This window comes from Sciurus carolinensis, chromosome 7 (assembly GCF_902686445.1).
Source record: "Sciurus carolinensis chromosome 7, mSciCar1.2, whole genome shotgun sequence".
In the NCBI taxonomy this organism is placed as follows: Eukaryota; Metazoa; Chordata; class Mammalia; order Rodentia; family Sciuridae; genus Sciurus; species Sciurus carolinensis.
Window position 1 is genome coordinate 82,141,706 of NC_062219.1, and position 21,611 is coordinate 82,163,316.

A 21,611-nucleotide genomic window follows, 5' to 3' on the forward strand; every position below is an offset into this window, starting at 1 on the left:
GTGCATAGTGAAAATTTGTGATTGATATTATTGGAGGGAATAATAGTATGTGACAAAAGTTATAACTAGATTGCCTATTCACATTGAAGAGTATTTTAAGAAGTGATCAACTTTTAAAGGATTATAAGCAGTAACATACGATTGAAGAATATTACCTATTTCAGTGAAGTAATGGAGTGTAAAAGTCATATTACTTGAAGAATTGAATGGGAATTAAAATAATTGAGACAAGGTCTACAAACTCCTCTCCTTATTTGACAAGTATAGCACTGATTTATTAAGTGAAAATAATGGAGAAGCTCTATAAAAAAGATTAAGCCAGTTATATTATTATGCATTTTTCTACTTTCAACTAGAAAAATTTATGAAAATATTTTATGTTTTAAACTGGCATAATGGACAGAACCTCCAAGTAGATTTTGTGATGAGTAAGAAATGAATTTACATTCTGTAAGCACAGTAAAATCAATCCCATTGCAGTGTAGCAAACCCATCTTATTTTTTTTGTAAAGGATTGGTTATGAAATTGCTTTGAAGATGGACATAATGGATAGAAAGGGCTGCTCTTGGAATGACACATGCATGCCCACTTAGAATGGAGGGTAAGAAAACACATTAGAAGTTTTGTCCTTACTACTACTTGTACAGAGGAGTGTAGACTTGAACATCCTGAGTATGTGAAACTCATGTGACTCAGCACATGGATACTGCATAAACTCCAAAGAATCTGAGAACTAGTATTTGTCTAAGCAGATCTTCAGGTTACAGAAATCTCAGTATTAGAGAGGTGTTGGTTATAGGACTAAAATCAGGAAGAATGCCTTCAGTTTGTGGTACTGCAATTGGCAAGAGTCAGATTTTGCCCAGGTCTCAAAATAGGTATATATAGGCTGGGATTTCAGGCATAGGGGAAATAAGAAAAAGACTCATTTATTAAAATTCCAGTGCTCTTTAATTATTATCATTGCTTTTTTTTCTCCATATAATAATGTTAACAAAAACTTTCATAGATAATATTTAATTCTTTTATCTATAGTATTTTTTGTCCTAAAAGTTGACAAAATGAAGTTTAACAGTATTGTGTCACGGAATCACAGACACTCTTACCTCTGCTTCTTGGTTCATTGTTCTTTCTTTCACACCAAGCTGTTCTTAGAATATAAAGCAAAAATGAGCTCAAATAAAAGAGAAACCAGTTTTATTAGAGGATCACGGTGGAACCTTTAGCAATAATTGTGGCTTCATACTGAGTCACAAAATTTTCAGTGTTCTGATTCACAGAATTCAGAATAAAAAATAGTTTTGAATTTCTTAAGTACAAGAATAGAACAAAAGAAAAATTTTTTAAACCTGTAGCATCATTATGAACTATATTTGTTTGCAAATCCAGATCAATAATAATTTCTTATTAAAATACAGAGTTAGGTAAAAGTAAATCCTGGGTATTATAATAATAAATTGATTTGAATGCAGTTTTGTTGCATTGACACTGGACAGCATACTTTTTATGTTTCCTCAGTTGTAAGCTTGATCTGTACTTATTACTCATCAATATTCAAACATGGCATGTTTTCCCAACAGCAAATCAGGAAAGATGTGTGGATATTTCAACTTTACCTCTGTGCTTTTATAATTTTCTAGCCTTGTAATATGGGATAAGTTATTTATTTTATAGAATTAATTTTTCTCTTTTTTTATAGTTTTCTCTTATAAAATAGCATATGCTTAGTATGTAGTTTTTTCCCCGTACCTTTCTTACCTCTACATTTAAAATATTCTTGTCTTCCCAATTTAAGTCTAGTTTTAAATTGCAATTAACTCTTACATGCCTGCACACCTAATATTAATTGCTCTTGTCTCTACTCCCATGGCAATATTTTTCATGTCTTATATTCTTATATTGTATTCAGCATCATCAGATTTTTTTTTTATGTCTAGTATTATCTTTAGAAAATATTAAGATTCTTTTTTTTTTTTTTTTATACTTTTTTTTTTTATTTATTTTTTTTACGTTTACATAGGGTAATGATGTTTATTATATTTTTCCCCTCCCCCCCACCCCTCCCACCCCTCCCACCCCTCCCACCCCTCTTTTCCCTCTACACAGTCCTTCTTTCCTTCATTCTTACTGCTCTCCTTAGCCTAACTCTAAACCTAACCCTAAACCTAATGCTAGCCCCTCCCACCCCCCATTATATGTCCTCATCCGCTTATCAGCGAGATCATTTGTCCTTTAGTTTTTTGAGATTCGCTTATCTCACTTAGCATGATATTCTCCAATTTCGACCATTTGCCTACAAATGCCATAATTTTATCATTCTTCATTGCGGAGTAATATTCCATTGTATAAATATGCCACAGTTTCTTTATCCATTCATCAACTGAAGGGCATCTAGGTTGGTTCCACAATCTGGCTATGGTGAATTGAGCAGCAATGAACATTGATGTGGCTGTATCTCTGTAGTATGCTGATTTTAAGTCCTTTGGGTATAGGCCAAGGAGTGGGATAGCTGGGTCAAATGGTGTTTCCATTCCAAGCTTTCTGAGGAATCTCCACACTGCTTTCCAGAGTGGTTGCACTAATTTGCAACCCCACCAGCAATGTATGAGTGTTCCTTTTTCACCACATCCTCGCCAACACCTATTGTTGCTTGTATTCTTGATAATCGCCATTCTAATTGGGGTGAGATGAAATCTTAGGGTGGTTTTGATTTGCATTTCCCTTCTTACTAGGGATGTTGAACATTTTTTCATATATCTGGTGATTACTTGTACATCTTCTTCTGTGAAGTGTCTGTTCATTTCCTTAGCCCATTTGTTGATTGGATTATTTGTATTCTTCGTGTAGAGTTTTTTGAGTTCTTTATAGATTCTGGAAATTAGCGCTCTATCTGAGGTATGGTTGGCAAAGATATTCTCCCACTCTGTAGGCTCTCTCTTCACATTTCTGATAGTTTCCTTTGCTGAGAGAAAGCTTTTTAGTTTGAATCGATCCCAGTTGTTGACTCTTGCTTTTATTTCTTGTGCTATGGGAGTCCTGTTAAGGAAATCTGATCCTGAGCCAACAAGTTGAAGATTTGGACCTACTTTTTCTTCTATAAGATGCAGGGTCTCTGGTCTGATTCCGAGGTCCTTGATCCATTTTGAGTTGAGTTTTGTGTAGGGTGAGAGATAGGGGTTTAGTTTCATTCTATTGCATATAGTTTTCCAGTTTTCCCAGCACCATTTGTTGAAGAGGCTATCTTTTCTCCATTGCATATTGTTGGAACCTTTGTCTAGTATGAGAAAATTGTATTTATTTGGGTTTGTGTCCATGTCCTCTATTCTGTACCATTGATCTACCTGTCTATTTTGGTACCAATACCATGCCGTTTTTGTTACTATTGCTTTGTAGTAGAGTTGAAGATCTGGTATTGCAATACCCCCTGCTTCGCTCTTGCTACTGAGGATTGCTTTAGCTATTCTAGGTTTTTTATTCTTCCAGATGAATTTCATAATTGCTTGCTCTATTTCTGCGAGGTACATCATTGGGATTTTAATTGGAATTGCATTGAATCTGTATAGAACTTTAGGTAGTATGGCCATTTTGACGATATTAATTCTGCCTATCCAGGAACATGGGAGATCTTTCCATCTTCTAAGGTTTTCTTGAATTTCTTTCTTTAGTGTTCTGTAGTTCTCATTGTAGAGGTCTTTCACCTCTTTTGTGAGATTGATTCCCAAGTATTTTATTTTTTTCGGTGCTATTGTGAATGGAGTAGTTTTCCTAATTTCTCTTTCTGAAGATTCATCACTTATGTATAAAAATGCATTGGATTTATGAGCATTGATCTTGTAACCTGCTACTTTACTGAATTCACTTATGAGTTCTAAAAGTTTTCTGGTGGAATTTCCAGGTTCCTCTAAATATATAATCATGTCATCAGCGAACAGGGATAGTTTGAGTTCTTCTTTTCCTATTCGTATCCCTTTAATTTCTTTGGTTTGTCTGATTGCTCTGGCTAGAGTCTCAAGGACGATGTTGAATAGAAGCGGTGAAAGAGGGCATCCCTGCCTTGTTCCAGTTTTTAGGGGGAACGCTTTCAGTTTTTCACCATTTAGAATGATATTAGCCATGGGCTTAGCGTAGATGGCCTTTATAATGTTTAGGAATGTTCCCATTACCCCAATTTTTTCTAGTGTTTTGAGCATGAAGGGATGCTGTATTTTATCAAATGCTTTTTCTGCATCTATTGAAATAATCATGTGATTCTTAACTTTAAGTCTGTTGATATGGTGAATGACATTTATTGATTTCCGAATGTTGAACCAACCTTGCATCCCTGGGATAAAACCCACTTGATCGTGGTGCACTATCTTTTTAATATATATTTGTATGCGATTTGCTAAAATTTTGTTGAGAATTTTTGCATCGATGTTCATTAAGGATATTGGTAGAAAATATTAAGATTCTTAAAGACAGTCCACGTTTTTGAGGAACTATTGGGCTTTCCTTTATGTTACATACTGGACTGAGTACTATGATGTATAGATTGGTATGGAATTGAAAGAGGTTTGCAGCTAATTCTATCAGTTAGTTTGGGAGGATTTTACAGAGTAAATATTGGGGTTGCATTTTTAGTTGGTGCTTGAAGGATGAGTTAGATTTTATTAAGCTTATTGTTAGGTGGAAATTCTGTTGTCGAACAGTATTTCCTGTTAGGAATGTAGAAGAGTCAAATGGCCCTTTGAGATTATTATGGGTAAAAGTTGATGCTAGAAAAGCAGGATGGATCTTAATACACAGAGTTCTTTTGTATCTCAGAGCCTTTGAATTTCTTGCCTACCATCTGGAGTGAACTTAGTTTTAACTTTTCACATGGCTAATTCAAGTCTCAGTTAAAATACTGACTTCTTAAAAACAACTTCTCTAACTTCCAACTCAACACAGGTATTACCCATCTCTCTCTCTCCCTCCTTTTTCAAGAATCTTATCACCCTCTTTAAAATCTTTCACATTCTGCTTTTATCTATAGGTATATTATTTACTTTCCCCATCTGGATGTTAGCTCCTGCAGGGCAGGGATCTCGATATTTCTTACTTATTATCACAGTATCCCCAGTACTTACCATCATTCCTAACACATAGTAGACAAAGAGTTGTTGCATAAATGAAGCTGTAAAGTTCTTTTGAGAACATAGGTAATGAGATTTGTGTTTTTTTAAAGAAACTACTCTAAATGGAAAATTTACTTTTGCTACTTCCTCGATCTATGACTTTGAATGGTAAATTTTGGTTTTTGTTGTCTTTAAAGTAGAATTAATAATACATACCTAACTGAATTACTTAAGGATTATGAGTGCTTGAATCATGGTAAACACATAGTAAAAGCAGTTATACTCATTCTCATCATTACCATTAATGGGCTAATATGGGGGTGTGTTATGCTTTCTCTTGTTTTTTGTCCTTCTTTGCTTTATCATTTATAGTTGTTAATTTTAGGTCTTTTAACCAACAAAATTTACATTTAATTATGGACTCTAAGGCTGATGAGTAAAATGGTTTGAACAGTTTCTGAAGTATTCGTAACATGTTTGTGGTATTGCATAGGATTGAACCAAGTTTTAAGTCAGCAAGCAAACCAGGAAATCAGTCCTTTGGACAGCATGATTCAAAGACTACAACAAGAACAAGACCTTAGACGTTCTGGTGAAGCAGGTATTGGTAATACCAGCCGCTTGAGTAGAGGTAAGCAAAAGGTTTTATTTTAAGTGAAATATTTTAAATTCTGAAATAATCTAAGACTTAACAGAGAAGTGATTAAATTGTGGTACATCCCTAAAATGAAATATGGGGCTGTCAAGATGATTATAATTTTGTATATTGTTTAATGATCTGAAGAATGTTCATAATATGAGGCATTAAATTATAGATAATAGAATTTTTTTAAATGTATGCATTTTTTTTCAAATTTTCTGTAGTAAAACATTAGAAATGAGATTTTTGTTTTGCAGCACTTGGGATTGAATCTTTAGCCTTGCACATGCTGGGCAAGTGCTTTACTACTGAGCTATACTCCCAGCCCAGAAAAATATTTAAAAATCAGTTTATTCAGTAATTTCTGGAACATAGTTACAGCCACATTTTTAATAACTCATCACCCTTATTGTTGCATATTATAAAGCTTGAAGAAACCAAAACAAATTACTGAACCATAAATGTCCTTCAGTTTCATTTTGCTTCCTATGAAGTAATGATTTTTACTTACAGTGCTTAGGGCTTAACAGTCCATACTTATGATTCATTGAATTATCAATTGAATAACCATGTTGTGTTTTCATTAACCTTTTGTCTGTGATTTAGCTCCTGATTTGATAATTTAATTACTGGCTTTAATACTGAGTTTCATATGGACAATAGAGTAATTTTGATTTTTCCCCCCATTACAAACTAATGGAGAAGTAGGTCTAAATAGAACTTACTATACTAATTTTTTTCCTTAGGCTCTGTAAGTTCTACCTCAGAGGTTCATTCACCACCAAATGTAGGACTAAGACGTAGTGGACAAATTGAAGGTGTGCGGCAAATGCATAGCAATGCACCAAGGAGTGAAATAGCCACAGAGCGGGATCTTGTAGCATGGAGTCGAAGGGTCGTAGTACCTGAGCTATCAGCTGGTGTAGCCAGGTAAGGGAATTATTAATTTGTTTATCCCATAGTTGCTTGCTTTCATGTTGAATTATAGTCTTTAAAATATCTTTTTAGCCTTGCAATTTCTTTTAAACTTATCTGAAAAGCGAGTATTTTAAGCTATTTATGACTGTAGAAAATTTTCTAAATATGTTGCTTTTAGGAGTGAGTCATGTAAATAGTATGAGATGGAATGTGTTAACATGAATGGAAGGAAAAAACATTAATTGGTACCAAACAGATTTTATTGAGTAGCTTAAGATTGGTATGTAAATCTTAGTTTGTCTTGTTTGTATCTTAAACACATTTCATATAGTTTTTTGTAATTAGGGGTTTTAGTGAATTTTACTAATTATATATTCCATATTATTCAGAAGCATAAAGAAAAAACATTTACTGGCATATAAATATCTTGTCTATTAAAATAATTCTTTTATTGTAAAATTTATATCTAACTCATACATTTTTAGTTGACACCCAGTTTTTTGATTCTAATGTTGAACGGGGTTCAATAAATAACACCCATCTTTTCAATACAGATTCTGAACCAACTGAAAAATAACAGAGGAGAATAAGACACATAGGAAATGAGAATATTATTTTTTTTACAGTTTTAAAGGATGTGACTTTTATTTGCAGGAGAATGTACTTCTTAGTACTGAACCTTAAATATAAGTAGCCGATGGTCACTGTATTTTTCCTGGTATGAGACACCTGGTTATCTGTTGTTGTTGTTTTGTGCCAGGAATTGAACCCAGGGGCACTTAACCATTGAGCTACATCCCTAGCCCGTTTTTATTTTTTGTTTTGAAACAGGGTCTCACTTAAGTTGCTGAGGCTGACTTTGAACTTGTGATCCTCCTGCCTCAGCCTCCCAAACCACTGGGATGGTTTGCTTCTTAAAAGTGCAAAGCAGAATGTATACAATTGCAATTAGTTGCCACAGGACTGGGCCATCCTAAGCTGGGTTTTCTTTCTAGAGCATACAAGTTAATTAGTTGATGCTTCCCTTGGAGAGGAATGAGAAAAGATGTGTGATTGATACTTGGCTGAGGTTCTGCACATGGAAGGAAACTTGAGGAGTAAAGATTTGTTTCTCTTTAAATACTCTACTTTTTTTTCTCTCTTTACCATTGTAGTTAACCATTAAGCCTAAGGTCAAGCAAGGCCAAGTCTTTCTCTTCAAGAGTTATTCTTACTTTGGCCTTTGTAGAGCTTTGTCCCCCACACTTACTACTCTTCCTTTGGGGATCTTTTAGAATTCCCCCCTGGTGGCTAGTTTAAAGTTTGCTTCTAAAAGACTCTGAAATAAACCATACTAGTACAGTAAATAAAACTAAATCCAATCGCATATTCCCCAAAAGGGGCTGATATCTTTAACATTGTAAATAACTTTTAAAGCTCAATAATAAGTAAAACAATCCAGTCAGAAAATGGGCAAAAGACATGAATAGACCTTTTACTTATGAGAATAGCAAATAAGCAACTGAAAAGATAATCAAAATCATTAGCCACTAGGGAAATACAAGTTAAAACCACAATGAAATTTCACTACATACCTCTGGCTAAAATTATAAATAAGTGATAGTATCAAATGCTGGAGAAGATGTAGAGAAAACTGGATTACTCACGAATTTTTGGTGAGAATATAAAATAGTAGAGCCACTCTGGAAAATGGGTCAACACTTTCTTAAAAACCTAAATATGCCCTGTGACCTAGCTGTTGCTTTCTTGGTACTTTATCCCAAAGAAATGAAAATTCGTATTCACACAATAACCTATATATAAGTGTAAGACAGCTTTCTTTGTAATAGCTCAGCACCAGGAAAAACTTAAGATGTACTTCAGTGGATACATGGTTTAATCAGCTATGGTACATCCACACCATAGAGTACTCTGCTATAAAAAGAACCTATGGATACACAAAACAATCTTAAAGGTTGTATACTATACAATTCCACTTATGGAGCATATTTTAAATTATGAAAGTGAGATGAAGAATAGACTTGTAATTGCTAAGATTGGAGGGAGGCATGACTAAGGTGATTTTGATAACAAAAGGATACCACAAGTAATCTTCCTGCTGATGGAAATGTTCTGTGTATTGACTGGTGTGATGGATTTTTCAAATGTACACTTAAGATAAATTTTTGTAGAACAAACACAAGTGAATGGAAATTAAAGTGAGAAATCTGAATGAGATTAGTGTGTTGTATCATCAGCAGCAGCATCCTGGTTGTGCTATTATATTATGGTTTTGGAAGATTGAGGGAATAAAGGATACAAGAAATATCCCTAAATTGTTTCTTATAATTGTACCTGAATCTATGATTATTTCAAATAAAGAATAAAGAAAGTTAAATCCAAGGCCTGTTGTTTTCACAAGATTTTAATTCACTCATTTCCCATTTATAATTATAATCAGACACATTGGAGAAGTTACAGTTAAGTAAAATGACAATAATATCTAGTCATAAAGTATCAGCAATATATAAGTGCTCTAAGTTTGAATATTAGTCCCTTCCCACTTCAGTTCTCCTGGGAGAATTGAAAGTTTAAATGGCAGCTTAAAAACTTTGAAGTTGTAAGGAATTAAATTGAAAAATAACATTCTGTTTCCCTGTGAGTTCAGGTTTCATGAAATTGAAGTTTAGAATGTCCCTCAGTTTTTTCTGTTCAGTTTCATCTTGATGCCTGAATAGAGTTTGAATATTTTTAGTAGTTCTTACCTAACTTGTGTCTCACTGGAAAGAAAATAATTTCTTTCAGATCTTAAAGGGTTACATTAGTTCAACCTTAAGAGACTGTTATGCCTCGTTTTTTAAGATTTCTGCTGTCTATGTGGCGTACACAATTATCAAAGTACAAACCCTGTACTCAATTAAAAAAAAAAATCCAATTTCTAACCCTTAGGACAATTACCCTAAGAGTAACTGTGGTCCCAGAATCTAATACTTGATTTGCCAAAAACCATAGCAGAAGCAGTAATTTCTTGTAGTCAGCCTCTTCCCAGTATTCCAGTCATTTAATGCTGAATGTCCTGAGCCTAAGAATTAAGAATTTAAACTCAGAAATCTTTATCACATGCTTCCATACAGAAAACATGAGTAGCATAAAAATTAACATTCCTTCTAGAGGAATATTAATTGTGAAATTAACATACAGAGCTTTTAAAATTCTCTTCCAGTCGGCAGGAAGAGTGGCGAACTGCAAAGGGAGAAGAAGAAATAAAGACTTACAGATCAGAAGAGAAAAGGAAACACTTAACTGTTGCAAAAGAGAATAAAATACTTACTGTCTCAAAGGTAAATATTAATTGCTTTGATGTTTGTTTGCTGTGTAAGTATGATGACTTTCTTTTTTTAAAAAAATTTGTTGTTTTCAGATATATCTGACAGTAAGTAGGAGGGTGTATTTTGACATACCTACATGGAGAACAGCGCTTTTCAATTTTTATCCCATTCTGTGGTTTTACATGATGTGGAGTTAAACTGGGGATGGCCATTTTAAGGCCCCTTTTTCAATTAAAAATGTTAATACTCTAAGCAGAATAATGAAATAAAATTACTGTAATTCCTGATTATCTCTTTGTATTCTCTGTTTACCATTAAGTTTTTACATTTTGTTTCCTGTCTTCTAGCATGCCATTTCTTCAAATGCCAATTTGTATATGTATTCATTGTCTAATAAATTATAATCTGCCTAAACACAGCTCTTTAGTTCAGTCATTGGTTGCATACTCTAGAGCAATGTTTTGTTTTGTTTCTTTGTTATATCTTTTTTTTTTTTTTTTTTTACTTATTTGTTATTATACAGCTAGTTCTGCTATAGAAGTTCTTAGTTTTTCCATTAAGAGGGGCGTATTGTCCCTCTTTTTTTTGCCACTTTCTGTCATCCTACTCTGGCAAAATTTTTGGATCCAGCGGATTTCAGTTGGTCATCCCCTAATCAGAGAAAGATATATGTACTTTGTTGTCAAGGATTCATAAAGAATATATTGCCCCGCCTACCTTCCCCTTAGCTTGAAAACCTTTGAGTCTAAAGTCAAGGAAAATTATCTGAAACTTGAGGTCCAAGAAAAAAGTTAACTGATTTCCTGACCCAGCTCACAGTGGCTTAAACAAATAATATACCAATTTCTTAAGTAAATAGTCCAGGCCTGATATGGTACCCTAATTGTTGAGGACTGGAATTTTTTCATTTTTTTGCTACTCTCTAATTGTTGAGGACTGGAATTTTCTTTTTTTGTGACCCTCCTGGATTTGACTCATGCCTTAATATAACAACATCCTCATTTTTAAGATTGTAGAATGGATGATCAAAAGAGGAAGGTGCAAAGGGCACATATGTTCTCCTGAGGAAGGCTATTTGATGTTGGTCAGTAACATCATACCAGATTCCCCATTGGCCAAAAATGTAGTCACACGATAACCTAATAAAGCAAATTTTTTTTTTTTTTTTTTTTTTTTGTGGAAAAAGAGGAGAAGAAATATTGGTTGCCAGCTGGTTTTCTCTTTCACTACATCATTTATCAAGGCATTTAAAATGTTTATGCTCTTTGATTTGGAATTTATCTTATAGAATTGGGTATTATAGATAAAACTTTAAAAATGCAGCAAATAGTAATTTTTAATGACAGATTTGAGTAAGTAGAAATGTTTTAACAATGGATTAGTCAAAATTTGTGACACTGTCATTGAACATTATTTCCTTTTTGTACCTTCATATATTTCCCATAAGTTTTACAAAATTACAGAACCATTTAGTAATTCTTTTAGAGAGGATCTATGTGGAATAAATCTTGTTTCCTTGTATGTGAATACTAATTGTACTCTCAATTGTGAGAATATAATTACAGCTTCAAAGTTATTTTCTGTCAGCAATTTAAAGGTACTATTCCTTCTTGTTGTGTAATAAGTCTTATGTCAATTACATTGTTTAAAGAAAATCTTTAGTGTTTTTATTTATGTTTATATTCTCAAGTTTCACTATGTCCAAATGTATTTTTTTCATTTCTTGTATTCTGCTCCGAAAGCTTCTTTATTATAGCTTGTTTTTATTTGATGCTTTAGGTAATAATGGTCATCCTCTGTTTCATCTTCCAGCTCTGTAGTAGATATGTCAGTTTATGTGGTTAGTCCACTGTCTTATTCTCTAAAGTTCATGTTTTTGTTTTTTTAATTTCAAGACCAATTGATTTTTTTTTTCATAATTGTCTAGTTTTTCTACAAGACTGCACTTATTTTACGAATATGTTGCTTTCTTATTTGCTTTTGAGGTTGCTTTATTTAACTTATTTTTCAGGTACATATCCTTGTTTGTTGAGTTTATCTCTGTCACCGTGGATTTTGTCAGGTTTTTGATTATTGGTTGTGTTCTCATCTGTTGCAGAAGGCTTCTCAGATTTATTGCCAGCAAAAGAGACATAGGATAGTGTTTCGTTTTGTTTTTTAAATCACTATTTTGGTTTCCATTGGCTTCTGTCTGTTATACCCCACAGCCCATTGTTCTTTTTCTTGTATCAGTTCTATAGATTTGGTGTTAGTACAGAGGTGTTCATTGTTTATCAGTCTTATATCATGAATCTTCATGTTGGTATCACTTAATTGGAAAAAAGATATTTTAAACTTGTTAATTAGCAAGTAGATTTCAGTGTATTATTATCTTGTGATTTAACTTGATGTAATGTTGAAATATTTAAGTTGATTTATAATCTAGTTCATTTCAGTGATAAATATGAACAAATTCTTTAATAATTTTTTAAGTGTACTGTGAATAAATTTTATTTAATTTTTTCCAGAATCATGCTCATGAGCATTTCCTGGATCTTGGGGAATCCAAAAAGCAACAAGCAAATCAACACAATTATCGTACAAGATCTGCACTGGAAGAGACTCCTAGACCATTGGAGGAGATAGAAAATGGCACTAGTTCTTCAGATGTAAGATCTCAGCACTTTCATAAATTTCTCTATCCATTTTTTTAATATGTCTTTCATTGATATAAATTTAACTCAAAGATGACAAATTAAGTATTATATTATTGATAAGTTCCATTCACTGAAGACTTACTTCTGGGCATGGCACATATATTCATAATCTTAAATCCATAAAACAAATCACATTGCATGTGAGTTCTGAGGTTCAAAGGTGTTTAGAATTCACATCCACCTAACTATTAAATGTTATAGCAAGGATTACTTGCAGGTTCCCTTTACTCTAAAGCCAGACTTTTAAAATAATAACATGATGTTATAGTATAACTGTGAGAATGAATCAATAGGCATTTGACAGTTTGGGTTAGTGTTTAATCTCAGTACCAGTTTAAAACTGCATTGTGATTTTTTTTTTTAAGTATTCATCTTTCATAATTGCATCCATAAGTTTTTCCATCTAAATTATCCATTCTCTTAGCAAAGGTCATCAGTTTGTAATCACAAACCAATGTTATTCAGTACTTAAAACCATGTCCTTATTCCTTCTCTCATCATTTCTCTTCCCCTTAGTCAAGTCAGAGTTTCAGAGATGTAGTCACTTTATATATTGAGAGCTATTCACTTTTGGAGCAGTGTTTTCTCTTGTGGTATTAGACATATATGAATATTCTCTGAGTATATTCTCTATGAACAAGCCAATATTAATTTATTGAGATTGCTTGAACCACAATTTAAAAGTTAGTCATCAAGCTTGGCACAGTGGTGTGGACCGGTAGTTTTCAGAACTTTTTGGAATGGTCCTAATTCATGTTTTTTGTTAAAGTATCAAAACGGGAAAATTTTTCTCCAAAATATATTTTATTTAAATCATAAATGAATATATTCCATTATCCTCTCGAAGAATGATCCAAATGTGCCCAGCAAGTTTTAACAATGAACCATTTTTATAGAAAGTCGTCAAACGTTTGGAATAAAATGACTTGACTTCTCAAATTAAGCTTATTGCTTACTACTTGTGCTGCCTCGGGCAAATTTCTTAACCTTTTTAAGCTATGGTTTCTTTTATTGAAACAGCTTTTTACCACCAAAACAGTTTTGTTGAGACAAAATGGGATGATACAGACAAAAGTGCTGAAGAGTCATTTCTGACATGCAGTAAAAGCTTAATAAATGTGAAGGGCTGTTGTTATTGGAGCATAGTTTATTTTAGCAAAGAAGTTATGTAAGATTTTGTGACCAAAAATCTGACTTTTTGAAGAAAATATCTTCACTCATAATATTCAGTGTTGGCTCATTAATATTTACTAAGGAAAAAATAATGTCTGGCTATTTTTTAATCCTCTTCCATTTGGATAAAACAATGGATTAGCGTGTTTTTTATGGCAAAACTATTTTAATAATAATAGGTAAAACATACTGTGCCTAATTTTTATATTAGGAAAGTATATACAGAAAAAAAAAATGCTTAATTTTTTTAAAGGCCTGAAAAGTAGAAGTTAATTTCAAATGTAAACTGGAACTTGATATCATTCAATTTAGAAGATATAAAGCTTTAAAAATGTTAATCTGAGAGATACTTTGAACCTAGTATTATTAAGTATTATGCCTTTGTACACATTAATTCTCACTTTTTTGAATAAAAATAAAAGCTGTTAAGGTTTTTAATTTAAATGTTCTAATACAATGGTATTTTATCATTGATATTTTCTATAATCATAGGACATGATTTTCTAAAATAATTTAACAAAGTCTTCAATGCCCCTTAGGAAGGTGAAGTGGTTGCTGTCAGTGGTGGAACATCTGAAGAAGAAGAGAGAGCTTGGCACAGTGATGGCAGTTCTAGGTAAATAAATGAATTTTGATTTTCCAAATGTTACATAAAATCTCTAGAAAGCTAAAAAAATATTTTTCTAACTAGCAAGACATTTCAAAGACTCCTTGTGTTTAAAGTTAATTCTTCTTCAAAGATTCTTTCAGTTTTTCAAAATTTAGGAAGTTTCTTTCTCTTTTTCTCTATTGAAAAATTATTTTGGAACTTGCAATTAGATCTGCAAAATGATGCATTTAACAACCTACTTGGTATTGTTTTTTCTGAATACTATTATTTATATATAATGCTGATTATATGCTAGTTTTATTACTGATTTTAAGACATGTTTAAGCATCAAATTATGAAAGTAATAATATCTTATAGAATTAACTATCTTATATAATGGAATTTATAGAATACTATCAATGTATTCTCTTCTAGCAATGGGAATAAACTTTTTCTATTATTTTCATCTCATTTGACCACATAAGTGGGGATTGCTTTGATATTGGTGGTTGGAATTGTTAAAGCATTGATGGCCACAACTGACCTTGTAAGGTCTTAGTGGCAAGAAGCAATATATGCTTGGGGGATGATAATTATTCCCACCTCAGTGGCTCTTAAAATAGAAGTGCCAGGGGGAGCATTAATTGGAGGCCATAAGAGTTAATTTTATTAGTCCTAGAATTGAGGGCTTTCCTATTTCCACAGTAATGAATACTACCAGTGATACACAGGTGTATATGGTTATGTCTAACAGTTTTCTGTGTTTGAAACATTGCAGTGAAGGAAATTTTTTGCTTTGTTTTTGTTCAGTCGTGGAAAAGAATATCTCAAACCATAAGACTACAGAGCAATTCTTTCTTGTATTGAGTGCTGTTAACTTTAGTAGTTCAGGACATTTGTTGTAAAGAACAGTGGGTATGGGATTTGTAGTTTACACTGGCAGAAGATATTCTATAAAAGCTGAATTCTGCTGAGGGACAGACAACTTGAGATTTTTGGGATGTGCCATTTACAGTGGCTGAGAGTGGAGTTAGTGTAAATAAAATGCTCATAAATAAATTGAGGCAAGCATATTTTGGGATATAGTATTTGAAAACATTTTTTATTTAAATTTTTAAAAATCATTTCAAATTTCATAATGAAATCATACTACAAATATTTTAGTTATTTGATTTTTGACTGAGAAGATTATTTCAGGGAAGTTCAGAGAAATGCCTATAAGAAACATGTAGACTCTAGGGTAAGGGTAGCAGTGGTGGAATAAAACTCCAGAAACATCTGTTCTTGCAATGTTAGCAGCACTATTTTTAGAGGTGTGAGATTAGATATCACCAAATCTAGGCACTAAACTATTGATTTGAGCATAGTGTAACTTAGATTTCTTTAAGACCTTTGTATTTATAAGATTATTCAAAATGAAGTAGTTAAATATTCTCATGTACTAAAATTAAAATAGAAGATAACACAGTTAGATTATTTTGCCACAATATCACTTCAGTAAGACAGATGTCTGAAAGTTAACAGAAAAGAAATGGCAAACATGATACATAAGATGTAAGAACTATATTTTTCCAAATCATAGCATGCTTTGAAGCATAAGATGTTCCTAAGGTGCAGGGAGGTAGAGTAATCTTATCTACATGAAATATCCTTTTTTTACATGGCAAGTAAAGTTTACAAGTACAACCTTTCTATACTTCTGATCCTACCAGTTCAATATCTGGCTACCCTGAGAACTTGATCAGGAATTCTAGCTCTTCTCAAAAAAGGAAATCCCTGCTGGGCACAGTACACTTGTAAACACAGCTGCTTGGGAAGCAGAGGCAAGAGGATGCCAAGTTTGGGGCCACTCTACAACTTATACTCTGTCTCAAAACAAAACAAAACATAAAAGGGCTGGGGATGTAACTCAGTGGTAAAGAACTTTGGGTTCTATTCTCAGTACTACAAAAATTTAAAAGGAAATCCTTATGTCTCTTCTTTCATCTTGATACCTTCTGTGCTCTTCAATGCTCTTTCTGTTGTTGTGAGAACCAAGGAAGGTAACACCCCTTCTTAGTTTTGTTTGTCTGATAATACTATTAGCAAAATTCAGCAATCAGCATTTTTCTTAAGATCACAGAAGGTACTTAAGTGTATTTTTTTTACTTAAAGCTGTGACCTTATTCAAAGTTTTGAGATATTTAAGCCACAGAATTATAAGAAACTTGAAAATTAAGAAAATATTTTAGATCAAGTGTGTACTATTCTATCATTCCTTTTTCTATTGTAATCTTTTCCTTTATATAAAACAAAGTCTTAAACTATATCCTCTGTTTATATATTATATATTGGAAATCCCTTCTTTCCTCTTAGTGACTACTCAAGTGATTACTCTGACTGGACAGCAGATGCAGGAATTAATTTGCAACCACCAAAGAAAGTTCCCAAGCATAAAACCAAGAAAGCAGAAAGCAGTTCAGATGATGAGGAAGAATCTGAAAAACAGAAGCAAAAACATATTAAAAAAGAAAAGAAAAAAGTAAATGAAGAAAAAGATGGACCAACATCACCAAAGAAAAAGAAACCCAAAGAAAGAAAACAAAAGGTTGATTTTTAGAAATTGTAAATTTTGTTTTCTTATATGAAAATGACTTAAAGTATGCATTTTTACAGCATAGTTGAACTTAAACATTATTAACCTTAACAATATCTATTAGCAAATAGTAATAGAAAATACTTGGATGGGACTGGGAATATAACGTAGTTCATAGAGTGCTTGCCTGTCAAGTATAAGCCCTGGGTTCAATCCCCAGCACCGCAAAAAAAAAAAAAAAGAAAGAACGAACGAACGAAAATACTCAAACTTGGATGTATAAAGTATACCAAAGTACATTTAGGTTATACAGACTTTTAGATGTTTAACATGTAATGATGTTTACTTACAAATATAAGTAAATATTGAACATTTTAATTTTAATACGTGAACAGATTTTTTTCTAATACATGAACAGATTTTTTTCTTGGGACTTATTTATGTATTTTATGTAAAAAATAGTGCTACAAAACAAAGTATTTTTCTACTTGATTGCATGTTTAACCACTCTAATTGTTATTGCTAAAAATAAACAAAGTCTAGGGAAAATATCATATATAATACAAATGACAAAATTGTCGTAGTTGACCACAGAGCAAATACGAATCCAATGTTGAATTTTTAAAATAGTCTTGTAACAAGTCTTCATTTATTTACCTAGTGTGTGAACCATAATTTTTCAGTCCTTATATGACAGTAGTATTGATTTGTTAAGTCTGTGGGTAATTTTAGAGAGAGCAAAGAAAGAAAAAATAAATTTTATGGAAAAAAGATTAATCCACTCTCATGGAGTTGAAATTCTTTAACCAGTGAATAAAAATAGGGACTGTTTAAATTTCGCTCTAAAGTACATGCAACATGAGGGACATGATGTTTGCTCTTTAAAATAATATAATAGGGAATCATATTTGGTTGAGTTCATGTTTATTTCAGCTTTATAATTATGAATTACTTTAATTTGGATTCCATAACTACTATTCTTATCACTTTCTTTGCTTTTGTTTGGGGAAGCTTTACTAAAGAGAATGCCACATTTGCCCATATGTTTTTTGTTTGTTTGTTTTTCCTGAGAGTGATGATAAATATATTCATTGTTTTATGTGGTAGAAAGATTGGTTAAAGAAAACTGATGTAGCCATGTGTCGGGCTAATAATGTAAATAATCTTTTTCATCAGTTTTGATGAACTTTTGAGATTTGCCAGCAATATATCACAGCAAGAACATAATTCTTTGATCCCAAGAGTACCGGTTCCTTTATCTCCCTTAGTTTGATAGTTGTCTACAAACTAATACCATGGTTTCCTTTGTTCATGGTCACATTTGAATCTTCTGTTAACTGTTTGGCATATTTTAATTTCACTGTTTGCTGTGACAATGTGTCATGAAAGGAGCTATGCATGGAACATACTTTAATAAGGTTAAGATGCTACAGCTTATTGCCTTGAGTTTAAATTTTGTTCACATGCCTACCAGTAGCAGTAGATGGACTTATTTTTATTACTTAATCTTTAACTTATATCCAATAACACAATAGTATTTCTATTTATTTTTATATATTTATTTCTGAGTTGGAGTCTTGCCATGTTACCCAAACTGGGCTTGAACTGGCAATCCTATCTAAGCCTCCGCAAGTAGTTGGGATTACAGGTGTGTGCCACAGGCCTGGCTTAGTATTTCCCTTATGCACAGTTATAGAGTTAAAAAGTGGTTAATATGTTATTGCATGTGTAAACAAATAAAAACATTTTCCCATATGGCTAATTCTGTTATAATTAAGCCAAAAAAAAGGTGAGGGAGTATAGAAAATGCTAAGTAAAAATAGAATTCTTCAGAGACGTAGTAAACCTATCTTAGGTGACGTGCACACACACACATACATCTATTTCTCATGTCATTTGGAGTTCTGGAAACTATGTAAGACATAATATTTATTCTAAATATGATGTGTGCCTAACAAGATGCCCCAAGATAAAAAGAGGAAATGCTACTTGATCTATTAACATTTATTTCATTGAGAGATTAATTTTAGAGATAACTAAAAAATTAAATGGGAACATTTTATATTAGGGTTTCAGATAAGATCTCAGAATAAAAAGAGATTTGAGCTGGGCTTAGAAGCATTCCCATGAGTGGAGAAGAAAAGGAATCAGTTGGCTGTACATCCCCAAATAATACAATCTCAAATCATGAAGCTGGAAAATTTGAGAAATATTCAATTTTCAGCACCACACACTGGCATTAAAGTCTCCAACACATGAACTTTGAGGGCACATTGAAGATCTAAACCATAACAGGGTTATAGTATGTATGTATATGTATATATAGTTATAGTACTATACTTAATGAATAATAGAGTGACTACTTGATAACTGTTGACAAATCATATAACTGGATAGAATTTGACTTAATAATGTATCTCAAATCTAATATATACAAAACTTACTTCCTAAGCTAGCTTCTCAAATATGCTCTACCCTACCTCTCATCACACTGATAACAACTCCTGTCTGAGTTTTATATACCCAGACACCTGAAATTATGCTTAATTCCTTTTTCTGTTATATTCAACATCCATTCTATCAAGGAATTAATCTGGCCCTGTCTTCTAAATTTATTCAGCATTTGACCATTTTGTACTGCTTGCACTGCTGTTACACTGTTGCAAGCTTCCATGAACTATTGTATTACTACAGTAATCCCACAACTGTTTTCCTCCTTCTGCCCCTTTCTTCCTAGGTCTAGTCTCTAAAGCTGCGGATGATAAACTTTTTTTTATATAGGACCAGCCACTCTGCCATTATAGCCTGATAGAAGCCTTAGATAATACATGAATGAATGGATACAACTATATTCTGATACAACTTGATTTATAAAAGCAGTTGGCAAACTGGAGTTGAACTGTGGACCATGATTTGCCAGTCCTTGTTCTGATGCATACATAGTTATGCTCTTCTAAAATACTCTACCTCCAATTCTCCATCGAACCCATCTCACATATAGGAAGTACCTAAGGACTTTACTTCTCCCTTGTTTTCTAAGATGGGATTGTTCCTGATGTGTTTGAGAAACTTCACAGTGTGATTAATAAAAAGAAGAGGACAATGTATAATGGGAAGCAATTACAGAAGTATCTGCTGCAGTGCTGGGCATGGTGATATGCACTAAGGTCCCAGCTACTTGGTGGGCTCAGGAAGGAGGATCACAAACCAAGGCCAGTCTGGACAATAGTGATGTCCTGTTTTAAAAAAATTTACCTGCTGCCAGTAGTGTTCATATCTAAGGCATTGCTTCATTCAGTAAACGTTCATTAATGTAGTGATAACTGCTTCCTTCAAAAAAAAAAACTCGACAGAATAAAATTTAGAAGACTTGGTGCATAAATACTGAACCACAACATTTTAAATCAATTGCACAGTTTTTACATTTATAATACTAAGTTTCACAGACTCTCTGTCCATTTTTATTAAATCTAAGGTAGCAATAATAATGACCATTAAGGCTGCTTGTAGGTGTTCAGTAAAGTTAAAAAAACAAAACAACCACCTTTTCTCAGATGCATAGTTTTATTTTTATCCATGAAAGTTAAAAAGTAAAGGACATGGCTTGACAACATTTCATTTGGAAAAACAAAATCTGAGTTTATTTTTTTTAATTTTTTTTTTTTGGAAGGAGCTTAACATGAACCAAGAGTGAAATTGCTATTTAAGAAAGGGAGAGTAGGACTGGGGTATAATTCAGTGACAGAGCACTTACCTAGGATGTTTGAGGCTCTGGGTTTGACCCCCAGCACTGCAAAAAAACAAAAACAAAAACAAAACAACAACAAAAAAAAAGGGCAAAAGAAGGGGAGGGGAGCATTCTCCGTCTATTTAGAAGTATAATTTCAAGCACATGGAAATAATTAGCTCTGTATTTTGTAGGAATACCTAACCCGTATGAGAATATATTCTTATTTCTAACACTAAGAATAGGATTTTTTTTAAAAACTCAAATTACATTATGATTTGTTATAAGTAGTGTCTGTAAAACTGATAGTATTTTTAAAGGGCAGAGACTACACATAGCTTACACTTGTGGGGATGTCTCATCTAGTTTTGTGAATGTTGTCTATAGATTTTGGTTTTGCTGTCTAGTTTTTATCAACAATTTGGATTAATTGAACAATTGTTGCGGCTGCCATCATTTTCTAGAATAAGGCTTTTAATGTTTAAAGAATATAATTTTTGTACAAAGTCTCTTTCCTTCTTTTCTTTAATGATCTCTATTGTGCTGTTTTGGATAATATAACTTTGTAATGTTCTAAACTTTCTTAGAGATTGGCTGTGGGAGAACTAACTGAAAATGGTTTGACATTAGAAGAATGGCTACCATCAACGTGGATTACAGATACTATTCCCCGTAGATGTCCATTTGTGCCACAGATGGGTGATGAGGTACTTTGAAACTTTCTAATTACTATTTGTTTTTGTTTGTTTATTGTTTCTTTCTTTTCTTTCTTTCTTTCTTTTTTTTTTTTTTTTTTGTTAATAATGACAACCTGGAACATTTTATAGCTCTTGAAACACAACTATAGAAGATTGCAACAGGTTCATACAGATATCTCATTCTAAATGT

General features: G+C 32.7%; 1 protein-coding gene across 2 annotated transcripts in view; it reads left to right on the plus strand.

Moving 5' to 3' along the window:
• Positions 1 to 21,611, plus strand: part of Phip (pleckstrin homology domain interacting protein) — a 122,771-nt gene that overhangs the window by 71,914 nt on the left and 29,246 nt on the right. For both annotated transcript variants that reach the window (XM_047557577.1, XM_047557576.1), the window contains exons 18-24: positions 5,591 to 5,728; positions 6,484 to 6,667; positions 9,858 to 9,975; positions 12,471 to 12,611; positions 14,372 to 14,448; positions 16,777 to 17,008; positions 21,311 to 21,430. In XM_047557577.1, the coding sequence (XP_047413533.1) occupies positions 5,591 to 5,728; positions 6,484 to 6,667; positions 9,858 to 9,975; positions 12,471 to 12,611; positions 14,372 to 14,448; positions 16,777 to 17,008; positions 21,311 to 21,430 (1,010 nt within the window). The remainder of the gene's footprint in view (positions 1 to 5,590; positions 5,729 to 6,483; positions 6,668 to 9,857; positions 9,976 to 12,470; positions 12,612 to 14,371; positions 14,449 to 16,776; positions 17,009 to 21,310; positions 21,431 to 21,611) is intronic.